Source organism: Podarcis pityusensis (assembly GCF_964106645.2).
Source record: "Podarcis pityusensis genome assembly, chromosome: 1".
In the NCBI taxonomy this organism is placed as follows: domain Eukaryota; kingdom Metazoa; phylum Chordata; class Lepidosauria; order Squamata; family Lacertidae; genus Podarcis; species Podarcis pityusensis.
Genome location: NC_138028.1, coordinates 42,109,096 through 42,135,636, shown reverse-complemented (window position 1 = coordinate 42,135,636; position 26,541 = coordinate 42,109,096). Strand labels below are relative to the sequence as shown.

General features: G+C 42.7%; 2 protein-coding genes across 3 annotated transcripts in view; one reads left to right on the top strand and one right to left on the bottom strand.

The window, feature by feature from the left end:
- Positions 1–8,312, bottom strand: part of EIF2AK4 (eukaryotic translation initiation factor 2 alpha kinase 4) — a 46,803-nt gene extending 38,491 nt beyond the window's left edge. Inside the window, exons 1-4 of the mRNA XM_080996385.1 lie at positions 8,048–8,312; positions 3,302–3,417; positions 2,613–2,715; positions 293–466 (exon numbers count right to left, since the gene is read on the bottom strand). Of these exons, the coding sequence (XP_080852511.1) occupies positions 293–466; positions 2,613–2,715; positions 3,302–3,417; positions 8,048–8,209 (555 nt within the window). The 5' untranslated portion in view covers positions 8,210–8,312. The remainder of the gene's footprint in view (positions 1–292; positions 467–2,612; positions 2,716–3,301; positions 3,418–8,047) is intronic.
- Positions 7,361–26,541, top strand: part of GPR176 (G protein-coupled receptor 176) — a 31,877-nt gene continuing 12,696 nt past the window's right edge. Inside the window, exon 1 of one of the 2 annotated variants that reach the window (XM_080997226.1) lies at positions 7,361–7,676. Coding sequence is in view for 1 of the 2 variants with exons in the window: in XM_080997225.1 (XP_080853351.1) it covers positions 11,036–11,255 (220 nt within the window). In the remaining variant the exon portion in view is untranslated. Of the gene's footprint in view, positions 7,677–9,660; positions 11,256–26,541 lie in introns of those variants that run through there. The other variant, XM_080997225.1, reaches the window with a different exon arrangement.

Sequence of the window (26,541 nt, the reverse complement as noted above, 5' to 3'; positions counted from 1 at the left end):
TAGGCCATGACTTATTTTGAAAACAAACAGGGCCCACTACCATCTATCTCTCCCATTTTCAAATCTTGGTGGATTCAAAAACAGCATGAATTGAGGGGGTTGCTGTTCTGGAAACACAACAAAAGCATATTTTTTTTAAAAAGGGACTCACTAAACGAGATGTGCAATCTTCATCCCACTGTTTTCAGATACAAAACCGATTTTAATAGTTCACAACCGGCGATTCCAGCTGATTGAATGCTCATATGAAATGGGTGGGGCAGGACAGAAATCTTAAATTTCATGCTCTCACCATCTGCTCTTCTTTCCTCCTAAGGTCTTGGATTCGCCGCTCTTCTTCCAGAGCGAGCCTTTCTTGTTCTTTTTGCTGATTCTTTAGCATTTCTTCATGGAAAGATTTTAAAGGTGGCTTATTGTATTCACTGAGAAATGATTGTACGTAATCTGCTAATTCAAATATCATCACCTGGAGAGGAAAGGCAAATGCAAAATCTGATTTTAGAAAACTGTTTGCAGCCTGTTCTAATCCTATTTGCAATTATGTGTGAGCAAGTACCAGTGACTTCAGTGGAGCTCAATGCCAGCGCCAGTAAATCTCTGCCAAACATAGCAAAATAAAAGCCAGTGCACAACCACTCATCTTTTTTTGCATGTATTTTAGTTCTGAAAATCCAAACTGCTTCTGCTGAATGCATTACTTGCCACTAAAAACAGCCATGCATGAAACCAATTTAGTATTACATTTATACGTGCCTAAATGATGCTGGTAAAAAAGCACCACCACCACTTCTCAGCAGTGTGTTTTAGAGCATAGTTATAGGGGGAAAAGCCACATCTATTTTTTCCTCCCTTTTTAATCTGATCATCAATCAGTATTTGACATTCATGTTAATCATTAGATAATGTATGTCGAACATTATTAATGATATTCTGTCAGAATGGTGACAATTAAAGATGACATTATAAACACTAATCATATCAGCGAAGAGAAGAATTTAATTCCCAATCACAGTAATTGAATTCTTTAAAATTATGCAGTCTACCTCATGAATAAGATCTGAACATGCATTCATCTTCATCTAAGTATAGAATTAAAAGTATTCTGACTAGATAATCAAGATTTTCCACGTACCAGGTGATTATCAACATTCTTTTCTGTAAACGATAATATACTCTAAATTGCAACTGTTGTAGCAATTAAAATATCATTATCCTTCTCAAGGCCAAATCTGTATTTGTAACTGTAGGAAACTGCATTTGGTCACAACCACACCACTCAAGGCACACTCAAAGGACCATGGTAACTCTAGTGTCACTCTCACAGAACTACAATTCCCAGCCTCCTTAACAAACTACAGTTCCCAGGATTCTTTGGGGAAAGCCATGTGCTTTAAATGTATGATATGGATATGACTCTAGTTCTGACTGGCTGAAAACATTTGGATGGACTAGGGCGGTTAGCAAGGCTTCTGCTTAGTTCTGAAAAGTAACATTCAGCTGGTACAATGCTCATTTCCTCTAGCAATAAAATTGGATTTTCTAATTTATCAAAATAGATACAATCCAGATGGCTGCTAACAGGAAAGGCTTCCTCCGACATGCTAGCTGTAGCAATATTAAAGCAGTTGCTTGCAAAACAGATCTGTTCCTATTTATGCTAATCTTTTGATTTTTATATTGCGTAGTAAAAAAGTAGGATGGAGATGCTATGTGAAGTAGCAAAAAAACCCAAAAACGTTTTCTTCTCCTGTCTTGATATGAGGGAAGCTAGTATCATTTGTATGTTTCATACAGCTATGAAGTACTTCTAGTAACAATATCCAAACACTGTTAATATTTTGGGACAATTTATACTATACATTTATATCCTTTTTTCCCATTAACACCTTTAATACTTTAATATAATAATACTTTAATATAACAAGCCCCACCAACCTACAAAGCATCCAATTGAGAGCAATATAAAAGTTAAAATGCCAAGCAGTACAAACAGGTCCTCTGGGAAGATAGTGCAACAGTATTATTGTCATGGCCAGAAAAGGCTCTGCTTCACGTCCCTCAACTTTCTCAAGCTTAACCTTACAAACAGTGGAGAACTAAGCATGTCTACTTTCACACTGAGATTAAGTTCCACTGTTCTTGGCTAACCATCTAAAGACAAACTCCACATAATGGGTTTGATTTGTTTTAAATTAAGTCATGGGATTAACCTAACCTCATTCAATACAGATATATCCCCCGACTCTAAACCAGTTATTATGAATATGCTATTGTGTGATTTATGAACTGAAATAACTCAATTCATGGGGTGCCTGGGAATGCCGTCATTCACTTTTGCTTCTAGCAGACATTTCTGTCAACTTTCAATAGGGTCACTTTCTATTAATCATGACCATCTGAAATGACATTGTCAAATGAGCTTTATTGCGCTAGGCCAAGTCTTGATATGGCCTCCCCTACACCTAGCTAGGCACAAACCCTGCAATACGGTGGGTACCATCAAAATGGTTAGAAGAACACAGTACCAAACATAATGGCACTAAAGGTACACACACAAAATTTGCTATAGTGACAATGTCGCTCAGTATCAAGGACAAAATCAACACGCTCACCTCTCCGCAACGTTCTTTTGCCAATTCCTCTAGTCTGGATTTTAACAAGTTAATGTTTTCATTTGACAACCCCTTTGCATTTTGAAGCTCAATTTCTGGAACCCTAGAGGAGGGGAAAGAGTAACCAGAGACAAGACTTGAGATTTGCAGATCCTTGGGCAGTTATATGCTAGCATTCACAGCACATCATCCAAATAAGCAGTACTTCAAAAAGTGTATAGTTTTTATTCACCCTGTTTTTATAAGCAGCTGGCTCACAAGAAATCTTGTCAAATTACAAAAACTGACCAGAAGACATGTCTTCTAAGAAGACTAATATGAATTCCATCATGTTTATAACCTGTGCATGCTAAATTTCTAAATATGCACGGCAGCAAGCATGGCAGGAAACAACTCAGAGAGGACACAGGATGGGATTTTAGAAGGAATTGACTGTGAATCCTAATAAAAGAGAAACTATTCCATTTGATGTTGTAATATCAGTATCAGTCTCTTTGATTTGGGAGTCGGCAGTATGAAGCACTACTTCAGTTATTCCACACACTCAGAAACATGTTTTGAATAAATTTACAGAAATGCAACTCACACAGACATCTTATTTTAGTATGCCTGATTAAATGACAAAAACTGGGCAGGTATATTATTCTTCTTACTTAGGGAAGTATAGAATAGATTTGCTATTTACTTACGTATCAGGGTAAGTTTGGGGACACTGGACCCACAAGTCAACTTTGGCATAGATTTCACGATCACCAGTCAAGCCCTGAGGGCGCAAAACTAGTTTGATTTCTGGAGGCTGCTGTACCTGAAACAATTTTAAAAGATATAAGAAGAATTAACTACATTAGAGGAAAGCAGCTGGCAGCCTGGGAGCTCATTGAAGCCTTCAGGGGCTTTGTGTCTGGCTCCCAGCAGAGATACTGTCTTGTTAAGCAACCTCCATGGCTTTCTTCAACACAAGCAGAGAGATAAACTGTGCATGACAGACAGATATGCCTGAAAACCAACCACAGGAGGCTGAAATTAGGAAAAGGCAGTGGATCAGGCTGTTCCAACTATTTTCCTACCAGCATTTGTCCATCTAATTGCCCTTCGTGTGTAGTTTGACCCAGAGACATAGGTAGAGCTTTAACTCCTTCTTCCCCAGTGTGAACAACAATAGAGAATTTGACAAAGCCCTCCTTTTAAGAAGTATGTAACAAAGGAAGGGCTCTGCCAATGCATCCACTCCAAAAAGGATGGAGTTAAAGAGCTCTTTTATCCAAGATGGATGGGTCAGAAAGCAGTGCCTGTGTTGTTAGATCTTCAGCCTTTGTTCAATGCAAATTATGGCCAGTTAAAAATTAGCTGCCAACCACAGATTACGTACGAAACCCAGAAGTAATTGAGCACGTCCATTTTCAAACGAGTCTCTGTTTTTGAACGGCTTCCGATGCGCGTTTTTCAATTTTCTCAATGGAAACTGCAGACGGCCCTTTGCACCTCGGTTTTCGAACGTTTCGGAAGCCAAATGGTCTTCCGGAACGGGTTACGTTCAAAAACTGAGGTACCACTGTACTCACGATATTATGTGGTCACATTATAGAAGAGCAAGGGAGTCCTTGACCTTATTATTGACTTGTACAGTGGTGCCTCGCAAGACGAAATTAATCCGTTCCGCAAGTCTCTTCGTCTTGCGGTTTTTTCGTCTTGCGAAGCACGGCTATTAGCGGCTTAGCGGCTATTAGCGGCTATTAACGGCTTAGCGGCTTTAAGAAAAAGGAAACAAACTCGCAAGAACTTGCAACACGTTTCGTCTTGCGAAGCAAGCCCATAGGGAAATTCGTCTTGCGGAACGACTCAAAAACCGGAAAACTCTTTTGTCTAGCGAGTTTTTCGTCTTGCGAGGCATTCGTCTTGCGGGGCACCACTGTATAAGATTGTGTTTACTGCTGTCGCTCCCCAGTCTTGCATTCTCTCTGTCCACTACTGCATCAGCTCAGATATAATATTTTTAGTCACAGCACAACTGGCTTCCTTACCAACAAACCACCCTGTACTCATACAAGAGTCATTTCAACAGAAAAAGAGGTTGGGACATTCATAATCCAAATGTTTATGCCATAATAAATTTTAAGGTGTCACAAGACTCTTTGATAGTTTCTGCTACAAGAGATTAACACAGCTATCGCTCTGGAAATTCTATAATCTTGCTCATAAATACAAGGAAGACAAAGGAGCTTGTGGTGGACTTCAGGAGACAGAAGAGCAACGTCCAGCCACTTTTGATTGATGGGGTCTGTGTGGAGAGGGTAACAACGTTCAGATTTTTGGGCATTGAATTACAAGAGGATCTGTCCTGGAGTGTCAACACAAGGGGGCTTGTGAAGAAGGCGCAGCAGAGACTGTACTTTTTGAGAATACTAAGGAAACACCATCTTCCGCAGAAACTGCTGCTTGCCTTCTATCACTGTGCCATTGAGAGCGTGCTCACTTATGGCTTATGTGTGTGGTACGGAAGCTGTACTACCCAGGACAGGATGGGGTTGTGCAGGGTGGTTAAGGCAGCAGAGAGCATTGTTGGCTGCCCACTCTCCACCTTAGAGCAGATTTATGCCACAAGGTGCCATAGGAAGGCACTGGACATAGTAAAAGATCCATCGCATCCTGGTCACTGTCTCTTCGAGCTCTTGCCGTCGGGACGGAGATACAGGACGATGAAGACAAGAACGAGCCGTCTTAAGAACAGCTTCTTCTCCAGAGCGATCTCAGCCCTGAATGGGAAGCCCGGACTTTGAAAGTCATCTAATCTCCCTTGCTGTGTTATACTGTATTGATTAATTAGTGTTTTTATGGAGCAGTTAAGTAATTTCATTGTCCCCGAAGGGGGCAATGACAATAAAGATATTATTATTATTATTATTATTATTATTATTATTTTAACTGATTTGTGGACTGAGCCAGGTACTACAGGTACAGATATACTCAAAGTCAAATGCCAAAGAAAGCAGCAAATTATGTTTAACTAGCAAAATGCCTGTGACTATAACAAGCAGGGTATAGAAGCGTACAGAGGAAGAATGAGCAATTCTTCTCTCTCAGTGCACCCCTGCAGAAACCCATAGTCAGTGAGAGATTCAGACCACCCTGTGTTGGGGGGGGGAGGGTGCCTTCACTGCAACATTGCCCCTAATTACACCTCTCTATTTTTACTCTTAAAAACGAAAAACACTGATATGCATGGAAGCAGCAAGAGGTGGTGGAGGCTAAACCTTCTCCTCAGTATCCCTAGTCATCAAGAATTAATTCTGCTCCTATCTGAAAAGCTCTGAATTCTGTTTCCTAGATACATTAAACTGCAACAAACCCTGTAAAAATGTTTTATAATAGATAACCACTGTTTTCAAACAAGACTCCCAAAGTTTAACTTCAATTTGGGAGAACTTCCGGGGGGGGGGGGAACTATGCCATTTGTGGGATGGAATATGGTTTCCTGACATACACATGTAATAGTACCAGTTACAGATAGGTAGCCGTGTTGGTCTGCCATAGTCAAAACAAAAAAATTCCTTCCAGTAGCACCTTAAAGACCAACTAAGTTAGTTCTTGGTATGAGCTTTCGTGTGCAAGCACACTTCTTCAGATACACATATTCGTGTGCAAGCACACTTCTTCAGATACACATCTTCTTCAGATACACATCTGTATTCTTCAGATACATGTGTATCTGAAGAAGTGTGCTTGCACACGAAAGCTCATACCAAGAACTAACTTAGTTGGTCTTTAAGGTGCTACTGGAAGGATTTTTTTTGTTTTGACATGTAATAGTAGTTTAATAACTTGGGCGTTTGCATTCAAGGAAAAGCATGAGCAGATTATGTTAAAAAAACACGTGTTTCAAGTGTCACACACAAATGTCATGGGGTTGGGAACATAGCCTTTGGGGAAACCAGCATGAATAATAACCCTTCTAATTATGCCTAACATAACAGCACACAAGAGAAATTATTAGTGTTCACTTTAGTACATACAAGATGCTTCACAGTTTAACAGGGGCACTTGGGAGGAGCAGAAAATGACAATTCCCTTGGATACTTATTATATCACTGCTCACTTGGGGAGAAAGCAAATGATGGCTAATAATAACCATATTTTGAGGTATCTCAGGCTGTGCACACTAGACATGTTTGCTTAACGTTATCAGTGTAGAGACACCAACAATGATAACCCTCGGCTGCATTCACAAGGCAGTTCCCCCCTGCCCCAGAGTAGTTACTCAAGGTTGAATTTCAGGAACAGGCAGGTTCCAAAACCTGTTTTTCTCTGCACAACTTGTGAGATGCAAATCTGGATACAGCCCACCAACCCTGAATGATTGCCAACCAGGATTTCAATTAATTTCCTGCTTTTGCTGCCTGCCTGTGACAGTGACTATGCTTTCTAGATGACTGACATGTCTCCTAATGCACAAGAGCTCACCGATGAGACTACATTAAATTTGGTAAATCACAAATTGTGAAACTATGTGATAATCCGAGTTCGGAGAAGATTCTGAGAAAAACTCCAATACTGAACGTGTGGATACACTATGTGATGTGGCCAGACATCTCCAAAGCATAATTAGTCAAAAACTGTCATCTTATGGAACATTGATAAGGCGAGACGAGACAATAAACTCAGGGCTTGCAGTATTAACACGCATTATTTGCTAAACTATTTAAAATGTTTTTAAGATTTAAGGCATAGCACTAATGGTCCAGAAGTTGTGACTGACTTTTGTTAGCCAGCTGAAATTTGCGGGTGCAAGTAATATAAAGAATAACAGGCCTCTAACAAAACAAGAAAACAACTGGGAAAGGGCGGTGGCTTGCTGGCAGATCACATGTTTTGCATGCAAGAGGTCCCAGGTTCAATTCCCAGGTATCCCCAGGTGGGAAAGATGGAGAGCTTTTGGCAACCAGCATAGACGACACTGAGCTAGAGGGGACCAAGGATCTAACTTGACATAAGCCAACTTCCTCTGCTCCTAACCGTAAGCCTTCCATGATGACGCACACTTTGTGTTTACACTGCAATCATTAAAAGGTAAGGACGTGTCACCTCCAACGCAACTGTTATGACCCGTTACCAATAAAATGAGTGGTGCACAGTCAGAGGGAATTTCTGCCCTGCCCTTGGCATGCCTTCCGAAGCACACTGCAGGCGCTGGTTGCTTTTGCATTCAGAGGAACACGGATGTTAAGCCTCCCCGGGCATCGAAAAGTGAAGGCAGGGCCTCGGTTCTTAAAATACGGAACGGATGCCGAGCGAGAAACGCTGAGGAAACCACCTTAGGAAACGCTATAAGGCAGCAAGTTCTGTGAGGCTGGTCAGGCAAAGGCCCTGCCTCTCGCCCCCCGCCCCGAGATGAGAAGCCGACCGTGCAGGAAACTGCCCGCGAGAGGCCAGCCTTTTACCTTCCACGGCTTGCCGTGGCGCAAGTCCTGGAAGTCCCGCCCGTAGATAGATTCCAGCACTTGCAGCTCGTTCTCCTGGCGAAGCTGGTAGCTCTCGGGCTGCTCCGGGGACGCCTCGGCAGCCTCCCCCCGCGGCTGCCACAGGCCCCTCACCTGGGCCATGTCCGCTCGGGGAGGGGTGGGGGGGTGGAAAGCGAAACCCCCCCAGGGAGGCCGGCTGCACTTCGCCGAGCCAGGCCGCAGCCGCCGCGGTGGGCGGAACCGCGCGGCCTGCTATTCCCGCCCTGCTTTGCAGGCCCCACCAAACACCGCGGCTGTCCGTTGCGGCAGCGCGAGAGGAAGCCCGGGGAAGGCGCTGCTGGGCCGTGGCCCTGGAGTTACCACGCCGGCCCCACCTCCCGTTGCAGTTTGCAAAACAAAACTAAGAGCTTCCTTCATAGCCCTTCTTCAGGTCTCTGCTCTGCACAGCCCAGTAACTAGCATGCAAATACTGTAAAGAAACCGTCGCCTTCATAGATCGCCTTTCTCCAAGCTGGTGCCCTCCAGATGTTTGTTGGACTACTACACTGCCATCCTCCCTAACTACTGGCTCTTGTTCATTAGGGCAGTGGTAGTCCAATATTTGGAAGGCAGCAGGTTGGAGAAGACAGCTCTTGATTGATTCGAGGGAAGGGTTGGGGACCCATCACCACAGGAACCCACCCCCTCACTTCTGGATAGCATACGGGTTCATTGTCATTTAGTACACATTTCTAACGACAAAAGTATTTACCTTTATTAAATTAACATTTTAATGCAATAGCCATTGCAGATCTTTCAACCACTAAGCATGTCGTAACTGAAGTGGGAAAATAAATGATGGCATTATATGGCAGCTACTGAAATTTCTTTTGATTTTAAAAAAAGCCCCATAGAAAACTAAATTAAAGTTGCCTGGCTTAAATTATTTTCTAAGACTTAAGATATTTCATTTTTCCTAGTGTAAATATTTCTAGATTATACTATTATTGCTCTATATACAGTATTCCCATACAAATGTTATGGATGCACGATAGTTTCACATTATTTCTGAGAGCTACCATTTTGATTCCTTCATATTAGATTTGCCCCACTTTGTGACAATTAGCAAAGGTCAGTGTACATTTTGCATGACTTAGCTCTGGACATTCTTGGATGGTGCTGATCATCTTGGTTCATTTAAATTTGGCTTCTTGACCATCTTAGGGACAGAAATTAGTAGTCCTCCTCCTGAATGATCTATGCCAGGAGTAACAGAGGAGTGCACCTCTACTGATTCTCTGGGACCTTCTCATGGTTTCCTTCTCAGCTGCCTGTTTGAGATGTGAATGGAGCCATTGTTCTTCAGCAGTTCTGACATATCACTTTTGCAAAGCCAGATGGTTGCTTGGGAACTTAGAGCACGATAATGAAATCCTGATAGCTCAGAATATATCTAATGGAGTTTTAAGAATGAAATACCCATCAGCGATTGAACCCTAGAGTAGGCACAAAGATACAGCAAAAAGCAGTTCATATTTTAAACTAGGAGAGAAACAGCAGCGATCTATAATTTTCTAGTTAGTTAGCTGGATTCTAGGGTGCAGTGGGAGAAGGGGTACTGCACAAGATATCTGGGTATCTGCTATGTTATAGGGGTTCTTGTTTGCTTCCACTATGTTATGCAGGCATATCTGGAAACAAAACAAACCTTCCAAGACATCTTAAGTATCTAGTGCTCTCATCCAAAGGAAAACTTCAGGGATATCCCTAGCACCTCTATTCATTCGGAGAACAATATACTGTTGGAAAAGTCTGAGAGTTTTCTAGTTGTAGTTGGAGGTTATCGCCTACATGCTGCTAGTAGTCAATTGCAAAAATAAAACTGTGGAGGTCAATATCCACATTAGACAATGCATGACCTATTTTGCAAGTGCAATATTTAAAAGGCTTTTGGTGTATGTGTTTTGCAAGGGGGGGTTAGTCCAGAAAGTGTGAAGTATTCTAAGACACCTATATTGTATTTAAACACACAAACCCCTCCTTTTGAAAAAACCAACTAAATGTAACGTTATGAATTACATATCCCTCCCTTTTCACGTGCACTGCTATTTAAGGAACTTGCATAAACTTTCTGAATTCTGAAGACGATCCCCCCGCCCTTGGGTTTTCCTCAGACATTGAACTGACAGCTCCCAAAAAGCAAGATGGCTGCCACACACACACAAAAACAAACCTGCCCCTCCCCTACCACAGCTGAGCGTCACATGACCCGCTCTCTCTTTCTGGCTCTCTCTATGAAAAACGGCAGCGAGGTGCAAAGGAGGCAGACGAGAGTTGCTCGCTGCTCATTCTGCAGCCTGTCGAGCGGCGCAGAGCTATGCCAATGCAAAAGGAGGCCGCGTTCCCCCAAGCGCTATTCGGCCGCTGTGTTCCGAAGAGAACTGTGGCATAATTCAAATGAGAAACAACATCCCCACATGGGAGTTTGGGGCTTGCTGAACACCCAAACGGCACCTGCCTGTGAGGATGCCTAAGGCAGAGAGATGCCGCTTCCCTGTGCAAAGATGTGAACGCGAAGCAAAACCTTGGCACTGGAAGGCGCAGCACCAACTGGGTTAGAGCTGGTGTTTCCCTTTTGGATGCAAGCGCGGTGCGACCCCCGGAGCAGGAGCATGGCGCGCATGTCGCTCGGGCTTATGTTTGTGACACGCTGAGGATGGACAGGGGTAAAGGCAGATGGGGCAACCACGGAGCTACAAGCAGCTTCGCTTCTCCTCTTCCCCATTGCGCCGTGAAGGCAGCCCCTTGCTAAGACACCGGGCATGAAAAGCGAGACGCGCTTCTTCCCCAGGTCCAGCGATCCTATGGAGCAGCCTGCCGTGCGGACAGAGGCGGCTCCTGCCGGCCGCCTGCTTCCTTCGGTGAGGAGCGCGGGACCCGCGCGGGGGGCTTGCTAGGTAAGGCGGCCCAGGAAAGAGACCCCTCGCCATGGGGTCCAACGCCAGCTGGGCTTCCGTCAACGCGAGCGAGCGCGGGCCCTACCACGCCGTCGCCAGCGCTTTGAACGCGTCCAGCGCGCAAATCGCGGGGATCGACAGAAGCGCCCACGGCAACGGGACTTCGCCAGGGGAGGCACATCGGGACGAGCAGACCTACCGACATTTTACCACCGCGGTGCAAGTTATCATCTTTATAGGCTCTCTGCTAGGTAAGCAAAAACCACAGAGGCAGGTTGTTGGTTTTTCCTGGCTGTGGGCTTCTTTTCTACCTTGGTGCGCAGGGGGTGACACCAGAACCAAAGCTAACCAAAACTGAATTACTGGGGCTTTTCCTTTAGCAAACCAGCAGGAAGGGCAATTCCGCTTTGTTGCATTATCTCTTAAGATAAAAACATTGGGTGCTGCACTTCCAGCTGCCTTGAGTCCCCTCAGGGAAAAAGGCCGAGGTATAATAAATACATAACAATAGTAATAAACTTTAGGCGTGTGACAAGTTGGTATTGATTGAATATGTGTCAGTTTTCCTTGACGTAAGCACATGTGTGGGGGTTTTTTTGAGAATAATTTTTTTAAGAACGCAAACCGAAGAAGAAATATGTTTGTGTACTCTTGGTTCTTCAGTACAAAGGAATACTTTATTGTGATAATGTTTGGGACAATTATATAAGTGCACCTTTACGTTAAACAAAATGCTCTACTTTGCGTTGTACAAAATAGCTTGTTGAACCTCAACCCTGTCCCTCCCCCTGTAAGGTTGTGCAAAAATGGGTTTGAATGTTTTCACTGAAATAAGAAACATAATTGGGTAAAACAATGGGTAAGGCCTACAGTTGCAGAATTCAACTTTTTAAGTTCACTCAAAGGCAGTGGGATTTAAGCAGGCTAACGTTGTGTAGAATTACAGCCTAAATCTTTGCAAGTCCAGTACTTTTTGGTACATTTGGAGGGATGTAGGTTGAGGGATAATGGCTTCTCAAGACTACCCCTGTGGTTTCAACAGGAGAATCCCTGTTCAAAGTCAACCTGCTACACCAGTCTCATGTACTATAGCTCCACTAGAGAGAAATTTATGGGCAGCAGCAGACTGACTCTTGCGTTAAGATGATCTTCCCCAATGAACATATATGTGGCTCTGATTATCTCTTATGAGGTCAGGGGAAAGTGGGTGGCTGGAATTTCCTCCCGCCCCTAGCCCCCATGAGTGTTTATAATTGACTGTACTGATAATGTGTTTAGCAACGTGTACGCTCTGCGGGAGCATCCTAGACACACCCTTAGGTATTGAGTGCCATTTCTCTCTCCATGCAGCGCCAGCCTTATGCATATTAAATATTAAATATGTGCGAGCCACTTGGGAACACCTATTTTGGTATATGGCGATCTCTTGCTGAATAATGACCTCCCTCCTCCCCATGAACATTTTAAAATCCTGTGGATATTGTAGATTAATTGAACTGGCTCCTGAAGAATGCCACAGTTTCTTCGTTTTTAGGTAATATTTGGCGTAAACCATTGTATTTACTTTTTTATTTAAGGTGTAAGTTTATGCAAACATCCAAAACTTTTTTTTTTTACTCTCTAATGCAGTTATTTGGAGTTTTCACAGATTTTCAAACCAAAATAAATATTGTGGTTTGTGAATTTATTAAAAACTGTTTTACTGACTGGTACAGTGGACCCTCTGGGTATGAATGTAATTCATTCTGGGGGTCCGTATGTACTCCGAAAAGTCCACACCTAGAGGCACCATGTCTGCGCATGCGTGTGGCGCGATAGAGCGTTTCTGCACATGTGCGCGGTGCGCAGAGCGTTTTGTGCGTACGTTCGCAACCCGGAATTATACACTTCCGGTTTGCCGTGTTTGCAACCCGAAAGTTATGTTACCTGTACAGTAACGTCCACTGTACTGTATAAGTTGGATTCCTTAATATTGTTACATGCCACCCCAATCTCTGAGCATGATTCCAGGGGTACCAGGCGTGCTTACCAGGGTTTGTGTTTCCTTTTGGACAATTGTAGAGATGGAAAAGCTTTAGAAAGGAGTAACCAAAATGATCTAGGGGTCAGAGCAACTCCGTTGTGAGGAAAGCTTATGGCATTTGCGATTTTTTTAGTTTAGAGAAAAGGTGACATGATAGAAATTTAGCATGGCATGGAGAAAGTAGATTAAGAAAAGTTTTCTCTCTCTCTTTCATAACACTAGAACTCGTGGACTTCCAATGAAGCTGAATTCTAGAAGATTCAAGACAGATAAAATAAAAGTTCTTTTTCACGTAGCACATAGTTAAACTGGGGAACTTGCTGCCACAGGAGGCATTGATGGCTACCAATTTGGATGGCTTAAAAAGAGAATTGGACAGATTCTTGGGGGATAAGGATATAAATGGCTACTAGCCATGATGGCTATGCTCTGCCTCCATGTTGGGAGGTAGTAATACTTCTGAACAACCATTGCTGGAAGCTATAGGAGAGGAGACTGTGTTTGTGGATTTCCCACAGGCATTTGGTTAACCACTATGAGGATAGGATGCTGGACTAGATGGGCCATTGGCCTGATCTAGCAGGCTTTTCCTATGTCCCCCCCCTGACTATTTTTGGGGCCACATGCCAGTGCTAGCCAGGGCTAGAGGCAGTGAGTGGTGCAGTTAATGTAAAGTTTACCTTTGTAGTCTGGATAGTTTTTACACATACTCGCAGAACCCTCTCTATTCTTGATCCAGGCAAGAAAGAGACATCATCAGAGTTTTGTACCATTATCTGTAAAAGGGCACATTGAGGTGGTGAATGATTGCAGGCTATGCTAAATATTCTGGTTTCTCTGAGACCATTGCAAGGCTCACATTGGTCAAGGGTCATATTGGTTTTCGAGCATAACGTCACACAAGAAGGTTGTGTGGCATCTTAAAAAGACAAACAAATTTGTTGTCCTGCAAGCTTCCTTCATCTGATGACGCAGGCTCTTGCCAACGAAAGGTCGCGCCACAATAAATTTGTAAGACATTCATGTGCCAAAAGGTAGTGCTGGTTTTGCTGCAAGAGACTGTTATGAACACTCATCTAGAATTTCTCATTTTAGTTGACTGTTTCATATTGTTGCTGTTTCATATAATCTCCATTCATTTTGCTAAATGTTTTTTTTTATTCAAATGATTAACTAATTAATGTGGCCCTGAGTGCAATATGTGAGAGAGTGTTCTGGTTGTGTTTCCTTTTTCTTGAACTTCTGGTTCCTGTACCAAGAACAAGACCCGAGCATGCTTAAGACCAGCTATGTATTTTACCCTAATTTTCTCCCTTGCTTTGTTCAAGAGAGTCACATTGATACAGAATTCCACTCTGAACTCTCTGGCTTAATCTATACTGAATACTACATTAATAGAATCATAGAATTGTGGAGTTGGAATGTACCCCAAGGGTCTTCTAGTCAAACCCCCTTCATAGCCACATAATTCAGATTATAACATGATTTTTAACGAGCTTTGTCGCTAGCTTCCTCACTAACTAGTTAAGAACATAGGAATTGCCTAGATAAGATCAGGGACTGGCTGAGATAAAGATCCATTTCCATCACTCTCAAAGCTTCTTGCTGAAGAAAATCCTGAATAACAATAAACTTCTTTTGATTCTCTAGATTAGAAGCATCTATTGTGAAAGACAATCTAAAGGAAGTGGGGGTTAAAGAAAGGAATTCTGCGATCTTTCCTGGCTTTCTGTTGCTATGGGAACACTTTCCTCATGTGCTTCACCAGAGATGTCTTGTCCAATATTCTATTGAAAGGCACTTCTGAATTGTATTCACTCATTAATGAAAGGATGGCCAAGAAAGGACCTCCTTTTGACAATAAAAATGTGCAGAATTTAATGCCATGTATATAAGAATTATGTGTCAGTGTCTAATGCAGTAATAACTATGTGCTTCTGGATTACGCATGGTAATCATTAACACCACTGTGGGGCAGTCATGGGATACGAGGATGCAGGAATATGATTAAATTTGCTGTCTTATAGAGGAAAAGAGACGGAAGTAGGCATTTAGTCTGCGCTATGTACATTGCTGGAAGTCCAGGAATGGAGCTGGCCAAAATACAGAATTATCAAGAAAGAAGAACGGAGGCAAGATGGCTAGGAATGTAATTATTCTCCCTGATATATCAGGAAACAGCCACACAGATATATTGTTTGTTGACCTCTAGTAGTGTAGTAGTTGGAAACCTAAGCTATGAGCTGAGAAGGTCTGGGCCATTTCCAGCTTTTGAGTTCTCCAGCCACAGTTAATATAAAAATGACAACAAGACAAAACAAAAATCAACTAAGGTACCCAGAAAAACACATATTTTGAAATTCTTATTTACTTAAGAATTGCTTCTCTAGCTGAAGTCACATTTTGGTCAAATGCATATAAAAACAAATTGCAAAACTTATCAAATGCCTAAAAAGTAACAAGTGTTTCAATTTGAGTCCTCCTTGAGGATGAGGCCCAGGTTACATAACTCTCCTGTCTTGCCCTCTTATTGCCCCTGGAGCTGAGATGTCTTTTGTTTAGATACTATGGGTTATATCCACAGTAGTACTAGGTAACCTGGATCTCCACCTGTGCAACAGGATATCTTCTCTTCTCCCCCCACATGTCCCCTAAATCTGTTCTGGGTTTCCCCTCAACCCTCTGGAGCAAATTTGGGTAGGGGAGCAGGGTGCACACACGGGGAAGAGACGGGCGAGATATTATTGCAGAACCTGGAATCCTTGTCTTAATGGAACGAGTGTATTGCATATTGCCCCAACTCTGTAAAAATCATATGTGGGAGAAATAACCTAGGTTGCTCCCACACCAGCTATTTCCTTTTGAATCAACATTGATGTTTGAAGACTTTGCCCAGGAAACAGCTAATGGAAACAGGCAAGGGAAGCAGGAGCTGCTTTGAAATTAAGGCAAGCAGTGCAGAGAGGTACCGCCTCCTCCTACCAGGTAACTCATAAGCCTTTTGTCAGTCTATATAAACAGTGGTGCTATAACTGTATTTTCAAAGTGAGACTTCTCCCCCCGCCAAAGGATATTGAAAAATACAAAAACAAATAAACGGGAAACACCAAAATGCAACTGCTATATCTATATCCCCCATATTAACTGAGCAAACTAACTTTGTCTAGATGCCTGAGGAAGGATGGGTAGGTGGAAGAGGGTTGCAGAAAAGGGCAGAGGAGACAGGAGGCAGCTGAGGCCAAGGAGAGGAGAGGCTCTCATCACAGTGCTCAGGGCTGGTCCAAAATGCTTTGCTGCCTGACTCATGTTCACCCCCAGTCAAGGGACATGCAAAATACCTATGTTGGCCAAGCTATTTTGGAACCCAAGGAAGAAACTCCCACAACCTTTAATAAATAAATAAATCATTTGCTGCCCTTTCATAACACTAAAAACTGGCTGCCTGAGACAACCTCACTCTGTCCAATGGTAGGGCCCCCCCTGGGTAAGATGAAGGTGGGGTTGTATGCTTTGGAATGGGTGACACCAGAGTACTAGAGAAGTTAGGTTACTGGATAAAGTTTGCAGTGGCCTGAGAAGCAGACTTATTGGGGTGGGAGTGGGGACATAAAGTTGAAGGAAGGAGACAGGAAGGAGAAAGTGTGACTGGGGCAAAACTACATGTTGGGCCCATAGACAGGGTGGCCTGTACACAATTGGTAGGAAGGAAGAGGGCAGGGAAGGGTATAGGGTTGCTAGGTCTACAAGAGCCTTTTCCAACCTGGTGCTCTTCAGCAGTTCTATATTCTAACACCTATTGGTCCCAGCAGTCCAAATCAGCTGGAGGGCATCAGATTGGGGACAGCTGCTTTAGAGTCCAGACCCTGGTGGGAATTCTGTCAGTTCAGGCTTCAGCGTTGTGATCTAGCAACCCTGAAGAGGCAGTGAAGGCCAAGAAACAATGTTTTCTTTCTCACCCCTAGAATTTCACAATACTGATTTGACTTTCTGTCCATAGTCAGAAAAAGTGTAAAAATAATCCATCAAATCATCTGAATACCCAGCTACAGGACTGGAACATTCACAGGTAAACCAAAATGCTTGTTTACAAAGCTATTGTACTGCCAACCTTACTATATGCCTCTGAAACATGGACCACTTATAAACGCCATCTGCTCGAAAGATTCCATCAACGGTGTCTCTGAAAATTTTTACACATCACTTGGGAAGACAGGCGAACTAATATCAGTGTACTAGAAGAAGCAAAGATCACCAGTGTTGAAGCAATGATTCTTCAACATCCTCTTCGTTGGACTGGTCATGTTGTGCGGATGCCTGATGATCGTCTTCCAAAGCAACTACTCTATTCTGAACTTAAAAATGAAAAGCGCAATGAAAAGTGGTCAACAAAAGAGGTTTAAAGACTGTCTCAAGGCAAATCTAAAAAAAATGTAGTATAAGCACTGACAACTGGGAAACACTGGCCTGCGAGTGCTCCAGTTGGAGAACAGCCTTTACCAAAGGCTTTGAAGACATTTGAACTCAGGACGCAAGGGAGAAACGTGCTAAGAGGAAGGCACGCTTGGCAAATCCACACCGTGATCAACTCCCGCCCGGAAACCAATGTCCCCACTGTGGAAGGATGTGTGGATCCAGAATTGGCCTCCACAGTCACTTACGGACTCACTTTTAAAACCGTGTTTATGGAAGACAATCTTACTTGGCTACGAGTGATCACCAAAGAAGAAGACAGGCTTTGAATCTTCCGTGTGATTTTTAATATCTGGCAACTTAAGCTTTTCTTCCAGTTGTATTCCTAGCCTTGTTTCCAGTGTAACTGATTTCTACTGAGCATGATACAGATAGAGGCCCAGAATAAAAGAATCTATACAGGTCAGCATAATTTTGTCTCAGCTAAGAAGAACTGGTGACAGATACCTTACTTAAGCCGCAGTTGACATATTTTGGTTTTCACTTTCCTGCCAACAGCTGCGATACCTGAGGCCATATAGTTTTTTCTTGCCAGAGGCTATTTTTGTGTGAAAACTAGTTTCTCTGATAATAGAAATAGAGCTTGGGCGTTCCTTGTGAGAATTACAAACTGTCTTCCAAAGCACTTATGTGGAAGTTATTTCAGAAGCAATGGGAATTGCTTCCAATTAAAAAATACTAAAATTGGGATGTCAATTGTGTGACAACCCTTCAGATATTTGAAGACTGCTCTGTCTTCTTTTCTCCAGGTTAAACATACTTAGCTCCCTCCACTGTTCCTCATAAGGCTTGGTTTCCAGACCCTTTATCATCTTAGTTACTCTCCTCTGCTCATGTTCCAGATTGTCAATATCCTTTCTCAAACTGCAGTGTCCAGAACTGGACACAGTACTCCAGGTGAGGCCTGACCAAGGCATAATAGAGAAGTACTATTACTTCTCTTCTACATTATACTTCAGTTGATGCAGCTTACAAAGTCTCCTAGATAATTTTTACATATACTGCTGTCAAGCCTGGTGTCCCCCATCCTATATTTGTGCATCTGATTATACCTGTGTAGGTGCAGAACCTTGCATTTGCCTCTGCTGAAATTCATTTTGTTAGTTTGGACCCTGTTCACCAGTCTGAATCCTGAATCTATCTTTGGAGGTATTAGTTACCCCTCTCAGTTTGGTGTCGTCTGCAAATTTGATGAGCGTCCCCTCATTTCCTCAGTTCAAGCCGTTTATAAAGACATTGAACAATAATGGCCCAGGGTTAAACCCTGTCACTTTTTTTCCAGGATGAGGAGGAAGCATTGGTGAGCACTCTTTGGGTTTGTATTTGCATGGTACCAGTATGCAGGTCAACCAGCAACGGGGGTGGGGGTGGGGATTTAGATCAGGAAAATGGTATTGGGAAGTGGGGTTAGCACTCCTTTTCTCAGCACCTTTTGCCTCAACCCGTTAATGTCTCTCAGGAGTTCTGAACTATTTTTAAAAGGTGAGATCCTAATTATGGTTCTCCTATGTTGTACAGTGGTACCTTGGTTTACAACCATAATCTGTTCTGGAGGTTTGTTTGTAAACCCAAACAGGTTGTAACCCAAGGGGCGCTTTCGCCAATGGGGCCTCCAAAATAAATTTGTTCGTAATCCAAAAAAAATAAAATGGGTTGTAATCCCAAAAAAAGGTTGCAAACCGGGACACACACTTCCGGGTTTGACATGTTTGTAAACCAAAACGTATGCAAACCAAGGTACCACTGTATTTAGTTTGGCTAGCAGAAATTCCACCCAAATGCTCAAGGGACTGGAGTTGTGTCCATTTGTCCTGCGATTTATCGGTTTCTCTTTTGTCCCAAGCCTTTCCCTGAGAAAATTCACTGCTTACTGCTGAATCAGAACAAACATTAATTCGCAGAAAACCTGATAGCGGGTTTTCCTGGGCAAAGTGGTGGGACAAAAGAAAAACCTCTTGGACTCATAGAAATCACAGGACAAATTGAGTGTGGATGAGCCCTGAGCAGGGTCCTCCTGCCTGGATGAAGTGAAACATTGCATTCAGATAGCACACCGTGCCTGCTAGTGGGAATCTGCTGCTCAGCTCTGCAATCCTTCATTCACCATTAGTTTGCTGAGCAGTGGGGATTGCAGATTGTGCCAGGTCAGGGACTCAGATCAGTCAACCCATCAAACTTCCAAGGACTGCTCTGGGCAACTGTCCAGCCTTACTAGGCTATGCAAAATGTAGAAAATATTGCAAAATACTAATCTCCTTCAAATGGCATGGTGTGCTGACCCTCTAACGTTGTTGTCCTTTAACCCAGAGGTTTTCAACCTTTTTGAGTCCACAGCTCCCTTGACCAACTACAGTCTTTCTGTGGCACCCCTGCGGGGCTCAGGAGCCCAGTTATCTTACCCCCTTGCCTGCAGAGCTGGCAGCCTCCCACCCTTTTTTGAACACCCTCCCTTGTGGAGTTTTCCCTCAGCCTCCTCTCCTCTCCCCTCTCCTTGGGAGTCCTCTGATAGCCGCTACTGTCGCCCCTGGGGACTGAGCTGTCTTCCCTGCCCCAAAGAGAGATGCCTCCTCACGCCTGGGGCCTGGGAAGAGGAAGCTCCCCGCCTTAGTTACCCAACGGAGACTGGGCAAAGGTGAATGTGAGGCTAGAACCTTACGCTGGGTGGCAGCACTGGGTGCTACTGGGCCTGCATGGCAGAAAGGCTCTCCTTCAGCACCGGGCACTCAGCTCATAGGCAGGCCTTACACACAGAAAGCACAAGAAAGGCCAATGCAGCGTCTGTCTGCCTGGCCTCCCACTTATCTGTCCATTCCTAACAGCAAAGGCTGGCTAACTGGCTGGCTGGGCTTCCTCACACACTAGCTTGCTTACTCTGAGGCTGCCTCAGCTCCTGGCAACCAGCAGCCCTGGCAGGCCCCAGAGGCACCATTTGCCTAAGGAGCTTGTAGCCAGGGCTGCAGCAACAAACAGCCATGCAACGCTTTGGGAGGCAGAGACATGAAACGGTATCAGAGGAGGGAGGGAAGGAAAGAGGAATGGAGGCCAGTGTTGCCCGCGGACCCCTGACCACCATTCAAGGCACCCCAGGGTGCCATGGCACACTGGTTGAAAACTACTGCTTTAACCTTTAGGACATTTTGTTTGTTTTTTCTGTGCCTTTTGCATGCAGCAAATTATGTGTAATGAGTCTTAACCACAGTGTAATACAGGATCGTTGCAGAGACAATGTATGGCAGGCAGCAGTCACGAATACCACATTTTAGTAGTCAATAGGGAGCTCTAAATGATAGCAGAGTGCTTTCTCAAAACAGAGCATCAAAAAAGCATCATTGAGAATTGTAAAGATTATGGATTGATCTCACTGTGTCTGAAAGCATTGCCTATTATGATTTTCCAAATACATTTAATTTAATTTCTCTTAACTTCATGGAAATCAGACTGATGGTATAGAACAATATTCGACTTCCTCATTTATCCTCAAAAGAAATCTGCCACATAGGGCATTGTTTGTCCCATTTGGGAACAGGACTATATAGATAAAAGCAAATTGGATTTGTATTAGCTGCCCATATGAATCATTTTTGCCATAATAAACTGCACTGTTTAGAAGGATATTAAATGCTGGCATGAATTATTGATGTGAATAATCCGCTCTGAAGCTTGCCAAAACTGGTTTATGGGTGGAAATTTGCTATGAGATATTTGCAAACTGTCTCATATATTGGTGAGCATTTAGGGACATAGGAAGCTGCCTTATACTGAGTCCATTTAGCTCAGTATTGTCCATGCTGACTAGCAGTAGCTTTCCAGATGTTTAGACAGAGAGTCTTTTCCTACCTAGTGATGCTATGGATTGAATCTGAGACCTTCCGGTTGTAAAGCAGATGCTATGCTGCTGAGATAGTGCAGTATATAGCAAATAACTAAAGAGTGATCTTGTATCACCCTCCCCATCCTTCTGTGGTAGAAAAAGTAACAGAAAACTACAGTGGAAAGTGCAGGATAACCACCACTTGATGGTGATGTCATCTATCCTCCGTGCACATTTTGTGAAAACAAATCAGGACGATTGCTAAATATACGCTTGCTTTGGGGGTGATTTGTGTCTCAGCATGGAGCATATTTCATTTGCTGCAGGGGCGCTGCTAAAGTGGCTTCCCTGTGGCAAGCCTTTCTCTGTTTCGGCAATGACGTTCGCAAATACTTGCAAAACAACTTGCTCCGTCACTTTGAGAATTTCTCTGTCCCCAATCCGCATTCCCAGGAACAGCTGGGAGATTGAGGTATGTCAAGACTCGTGGCTTAATAAGTGGGCAGCTGCATATTCGCAGACATTACAGTAGGTTCATGGACCACGTGCCATGGAAAGACCTTTTTTTTTGGCCACATCCCCATGCAGATCCCACCTGATGCCCTCAGTTATACAATCTGTTCCACTTGGCCCATAGCAGTATTAGAGACAATGAGTTCAACTATGTTACCTGTTTTGTGCTTCACTGCCTTTTCTCCATTATCTCTACCAATGGGCAATGAAGCAATCTGTTCAGGCTGATTTGACTTTGCATGGAGTTCTACGCTTCTGAAACCAATTTCCCTCTGTGGTTTCCAGTTCTAAAACACATAGTGGATGTCCCTTTGTTTCCTCCTTCCTACCACTGCCACACAATAGTTTTGACATTGAGTGGGGCTGCTGTTGACTTTTGCTATATTGTTATTGCTTAATGGTGTCTGATGAAATATGAAACATTGCTAAGAAATTATGTATCTTAGCCATGGAAATCCAGCTTTCTAGTTCATGTAATTCAGACATTTAAAGTGCAAATCAAATCAATTATGTCTGTGGACAGGATGCGTAGGGGAGACGGACAGAGCTAATATTTCCTGAAGATAACATCTTGAATGAATTAGAAAATGTGCACATATTCTTTATGATGTGTACCAAATTTCTGTACTTGGGTATTGGGGTAAGGGGGTAGATCTGATTTTGGTTCTTAAGGCTGCAGTCATTAACACAATAATAAGAGGCTCAATAGTAAGTTCCACTGAATTTAGACAAATTTACTTCCAAGTGTAAATGCTTAGCATTTCACTGTGAGAAATCCAGTCTTCTACCTCTATTTTCTTTTGCAGAATTCTACGGCTTCAACACACCTCACCCTGATATCCATGCTAGAATTCTGTGGTCCAAATGAATATGCTAAAATCTCTTTGGATGTTAGCATATTCCACGCAACACCCTGTAGCTGCTCATCGCTACACTGCTGCAGCAAAACCTAATTGGCAAGGAGACACTCCAAGCCTACTGGGCCCCAGTTTGCATCTAAGGGCAGTTGCTCCTGACATGAATGGCACCCCAAGTACTATATTAGGTGTGTTCATGCTGCTGTGTTCATGGATGTCTGACTCTGGGCCACACAGCAGTAGTCCTTTATGTGCAGTGCCGCATAAGTAAGCCATATGCCAAAACCATGCACAGATCACTGTTCACTGAATTGGGGCCATTGTCTTTTCCTGCTTTAATCTATGTGCTCTTATTTATGATAAGAAGAAATATTGGGAAGTAATGCAAACTCTGGGCAGGTGTGTAGGTGTGCATAGGGGCGGGAGGGGGGAAATTATTTGATTCTGTTGTTGGCATTTGTTCTCCAACATGATGTTCTGTTTCCTAGCAACATGAACTAAATGAAAGGTATCTCGTCATCTTGAATAAGATAACAAAGTAAAGAGTGAAAAGGAGAAAAATAAACAAAACTTACCCTGAAATAGATTTCATCTTGATATACATGCATACATATTTCGCTAACAGGTTCTGTTATCTGCAGGCTGTTTTTAATGGCAATGCTTTTATGTGAAGTAATCAGCAGTGCTGCCAGTTTTGTAGGTGAAGCCTGTGTGTCGCTTTTCACACCAGTTTTTAATAAGCAAAGTGGAACACAGGCACTGAAATCTTGTGTGCCAGAAGAAACTGGAATGATTTTAATTGGCATCAGTCAATTAAAGCATGTCTCCTTATAGGAGGGAAATCTGGAAAAGTCAAGTCCTGTATACAGTAAAAAGATGTTGATAAGACTTGGGTATTTGATTATACAGAATGGGAAGAAATAATCTGACACAAAAATCCCCTTTGTTCTGTTGTTGTTTTTTAAAGAGGGCATTTTGGTTGTACAGTGGTACCTCGCAAGACGAACGAGTTTTTCGTTTTTTGAGTTGCTTCGCAAGACGAAAAACGAAAATGTCTTGCAAGTTTGTTTCCTTTTTCTTAAAACCGTTAATACCCAGGGTGACTTCGAGGAGCAACTCATAGCACGCGGTGTGGTAGCCTTTTTTGAGGTTTTTGAAGACTTTGGTGATTTTGAAGACTTTGGGAAACTGCGCTTCGCAAGACGAAAAATTCACAAGACGAAAAAACTCACAGAACGAATTAATTTCGTCTTGCGAGGCACCACTGTATAAGGATCGGGGGAGGTGCTCAAGCTCAGTATGAAAAATTCGAACAGAATTCAACTCAGTGGGGGTGCTAAAGATATTAATGTGCCATGCCTATATTCAGATTTAGATAAATCTTGTCAAGTGAGTGCATGGTGCAGTAACAGAGTCACACTTGTCAGCCCTCTCTCACCTTGTGTTGGTGTTCATTGGTGCTTGCATATGTTGGGCATTGACTTTACAACCTTTCCTAAACAAGTGCATAGTCCTAAGGCACAAGTTGCTGGTTGGAGGTAATGGGAGTTGTAGTCCCAAAGTTCTGAGGGGCGCCCTGAGGTCATTTCCCAGTCTTACTGCCTGAGATCCTCTTAATTGAGGGTGCTGAGGACTGAACTTGGAATCTGATGCGTACAGTGTATGAGTCTGACATCTCTATATTTACAAAAAGGCTAAAAATGAAAACGTCATTTCTTTTTAACTGAAGCTCTTTCCAAGTATTTCCAGTGGAATAGCCATGATTAGTCTGCTGCCTTAAAGCAGACTTGAGCAACCTGATGCCTTCTGGATATTTCAGACTACAGTTCCCATTAGCTATAGGAAGGCCACAGGCTCGCCTGGCACTTTCATTACCTATATTTAGGTGCCAGGCAAAAATGTTTCTTTACAACCAGGCATTTGACTGATTGACCATTCTATGGCCTCTTAAATGAGTTTGTGTGAGGGGGATTATTTTTTGTTTGTTTCTTTTATTATGTATTTTGTGTTCTCATGTAGTTTTTTGTTGTGAATCGCCCTTTGATCTTCGGATGAAGGGAAGTGCACAAATTTAATAACAATATGTAGTCCATAGCATCTGGAGGGTACCAGGTTGGTGGAAGCTACCATAAAGACTAATAAATGTCAGCTATAAGGCAGTAGATCTTCAGATATTTGTAGGCAGAAAATTGTCTGCTGGAGGCTCAATAACAAAAATACACGCTTTTACTCTCAGACACTTAGTCAATCAAAGATATGCAGTAATAATCAACATAGTATACTTTCCGTAATCATTTCTTGGACTTTTAAGTAACTATTGCAGTAACATCATTCAATATGCTGTATGACTATTACAGTGATCATATTGTTTTTTGCTGCACAGCAATTCAGAGGAAGCAGCCCTCTCAAATCCAGCAGATCAGACAACTAGAGCAGAAAGCAATTGAAACACAAGCAAGTTTAATTAAAGTTAATCCCATGCAACACTCTCCTTCCAGAACAAAATGATTGCAAGTTAGCTTTTGGTTTCTCCAGCACACAAGAGACGCTCATATGTGCATTTTAGGTCTCATGTGAAAATGGACTTAGTATATGATTTGTCTAATTGGATTAATTTGCAAAGCTCTTACTATCTCATTTCCTAATTAAACATTTACTTTCAGCTACCTATCTTTGATTATTTGCACCAGTGAAATTTTTGCTTGTGTCAGTATCAATTCTCCTGATATGTAATTACATAGTTATTAGATAATATATTGTTCGTACACATTACATGAAGGCCAAACTGTACAATGAGATTATCAAATGATCAAACTGTTCCTGTACTGTAGGCTGCAAGTATGGGATGGTAGCTGCACTGCTTGGCTTAGAATAACCTGTAGCATTTGATAGCAGTAATGTAATATACAGCTTCTGGGCACTTCCAAAGTATATGCTGCATTGCTAATGAAAAATAACTGCATTCACTCAGAGGAAGAAATAGCACCTCCGAGCAGTGCTCTGTGTTTTCATTCTTTCTTTCTTTATCTATTTCTTTCTTTCTTTATTCAACGCCCACAGTTCTCGAACAAAAGTGCAAATGGAAAAACAGAAACAATTGACTTGTCTCATTCTTTTCTTTCTTTTTTCTTTTTATTTCATTTCTATACTGCTTCATATTTTTCGGAGGGGGTGTGTGAAATCTCGTATCGGTTTACAGCCTACATTAAAACATCAATAAAACAATGCAGAATAAGGTATTACAGAAGAAAGTAAAAAACAGTATGCATTCAAAGCAAGACAATGAACAGGAAACTAAAATGTTATCTTAAAGATTTCAAAATAAAACATTACAAAGGAGGTCAAGTGCAGAATGCACAATCAGCGCAGCAAAGTTAACCAAAAAATTATCTTCAAAAAAACACACTAAAGGAAGTCAAATATAGAATGTACATTTAAAACAGCACAATTAGCAGGAGAACAAAATATCATATGCATAGAACATAAACTGCTGCTGCTGCTACTAATCCTGTTAATCGTGGTTTGTGGTGGCTGGTGGCTGTGGAAGCTCAGGCTTGACGTCCTGTGTCCGCATGAAGAAAAGCCAAGATGGTCTCTGGCCTCTTCAGCAGCCTCAGATTTTGTAGCTGGAGTCAGTCAGGGCCCTCCCCTCCCAGGCCAGGTGGGAAAAAAAGCATTCAAGGCAGGGAGCAGGTCTTCCAAGACTCACAGCCAAGATGATTGCCACACTAGTAAATTAGTGATTATGTAGTTCTGGAGCAATCTACTGCAATGACCAGTTTCTCAGAAGAGTATATTATGCTGTGAAAATGAACAAGGAGCAGTGCCTACAGAAAAGCTTTGTTGAATTTTGGGGGAGAGGT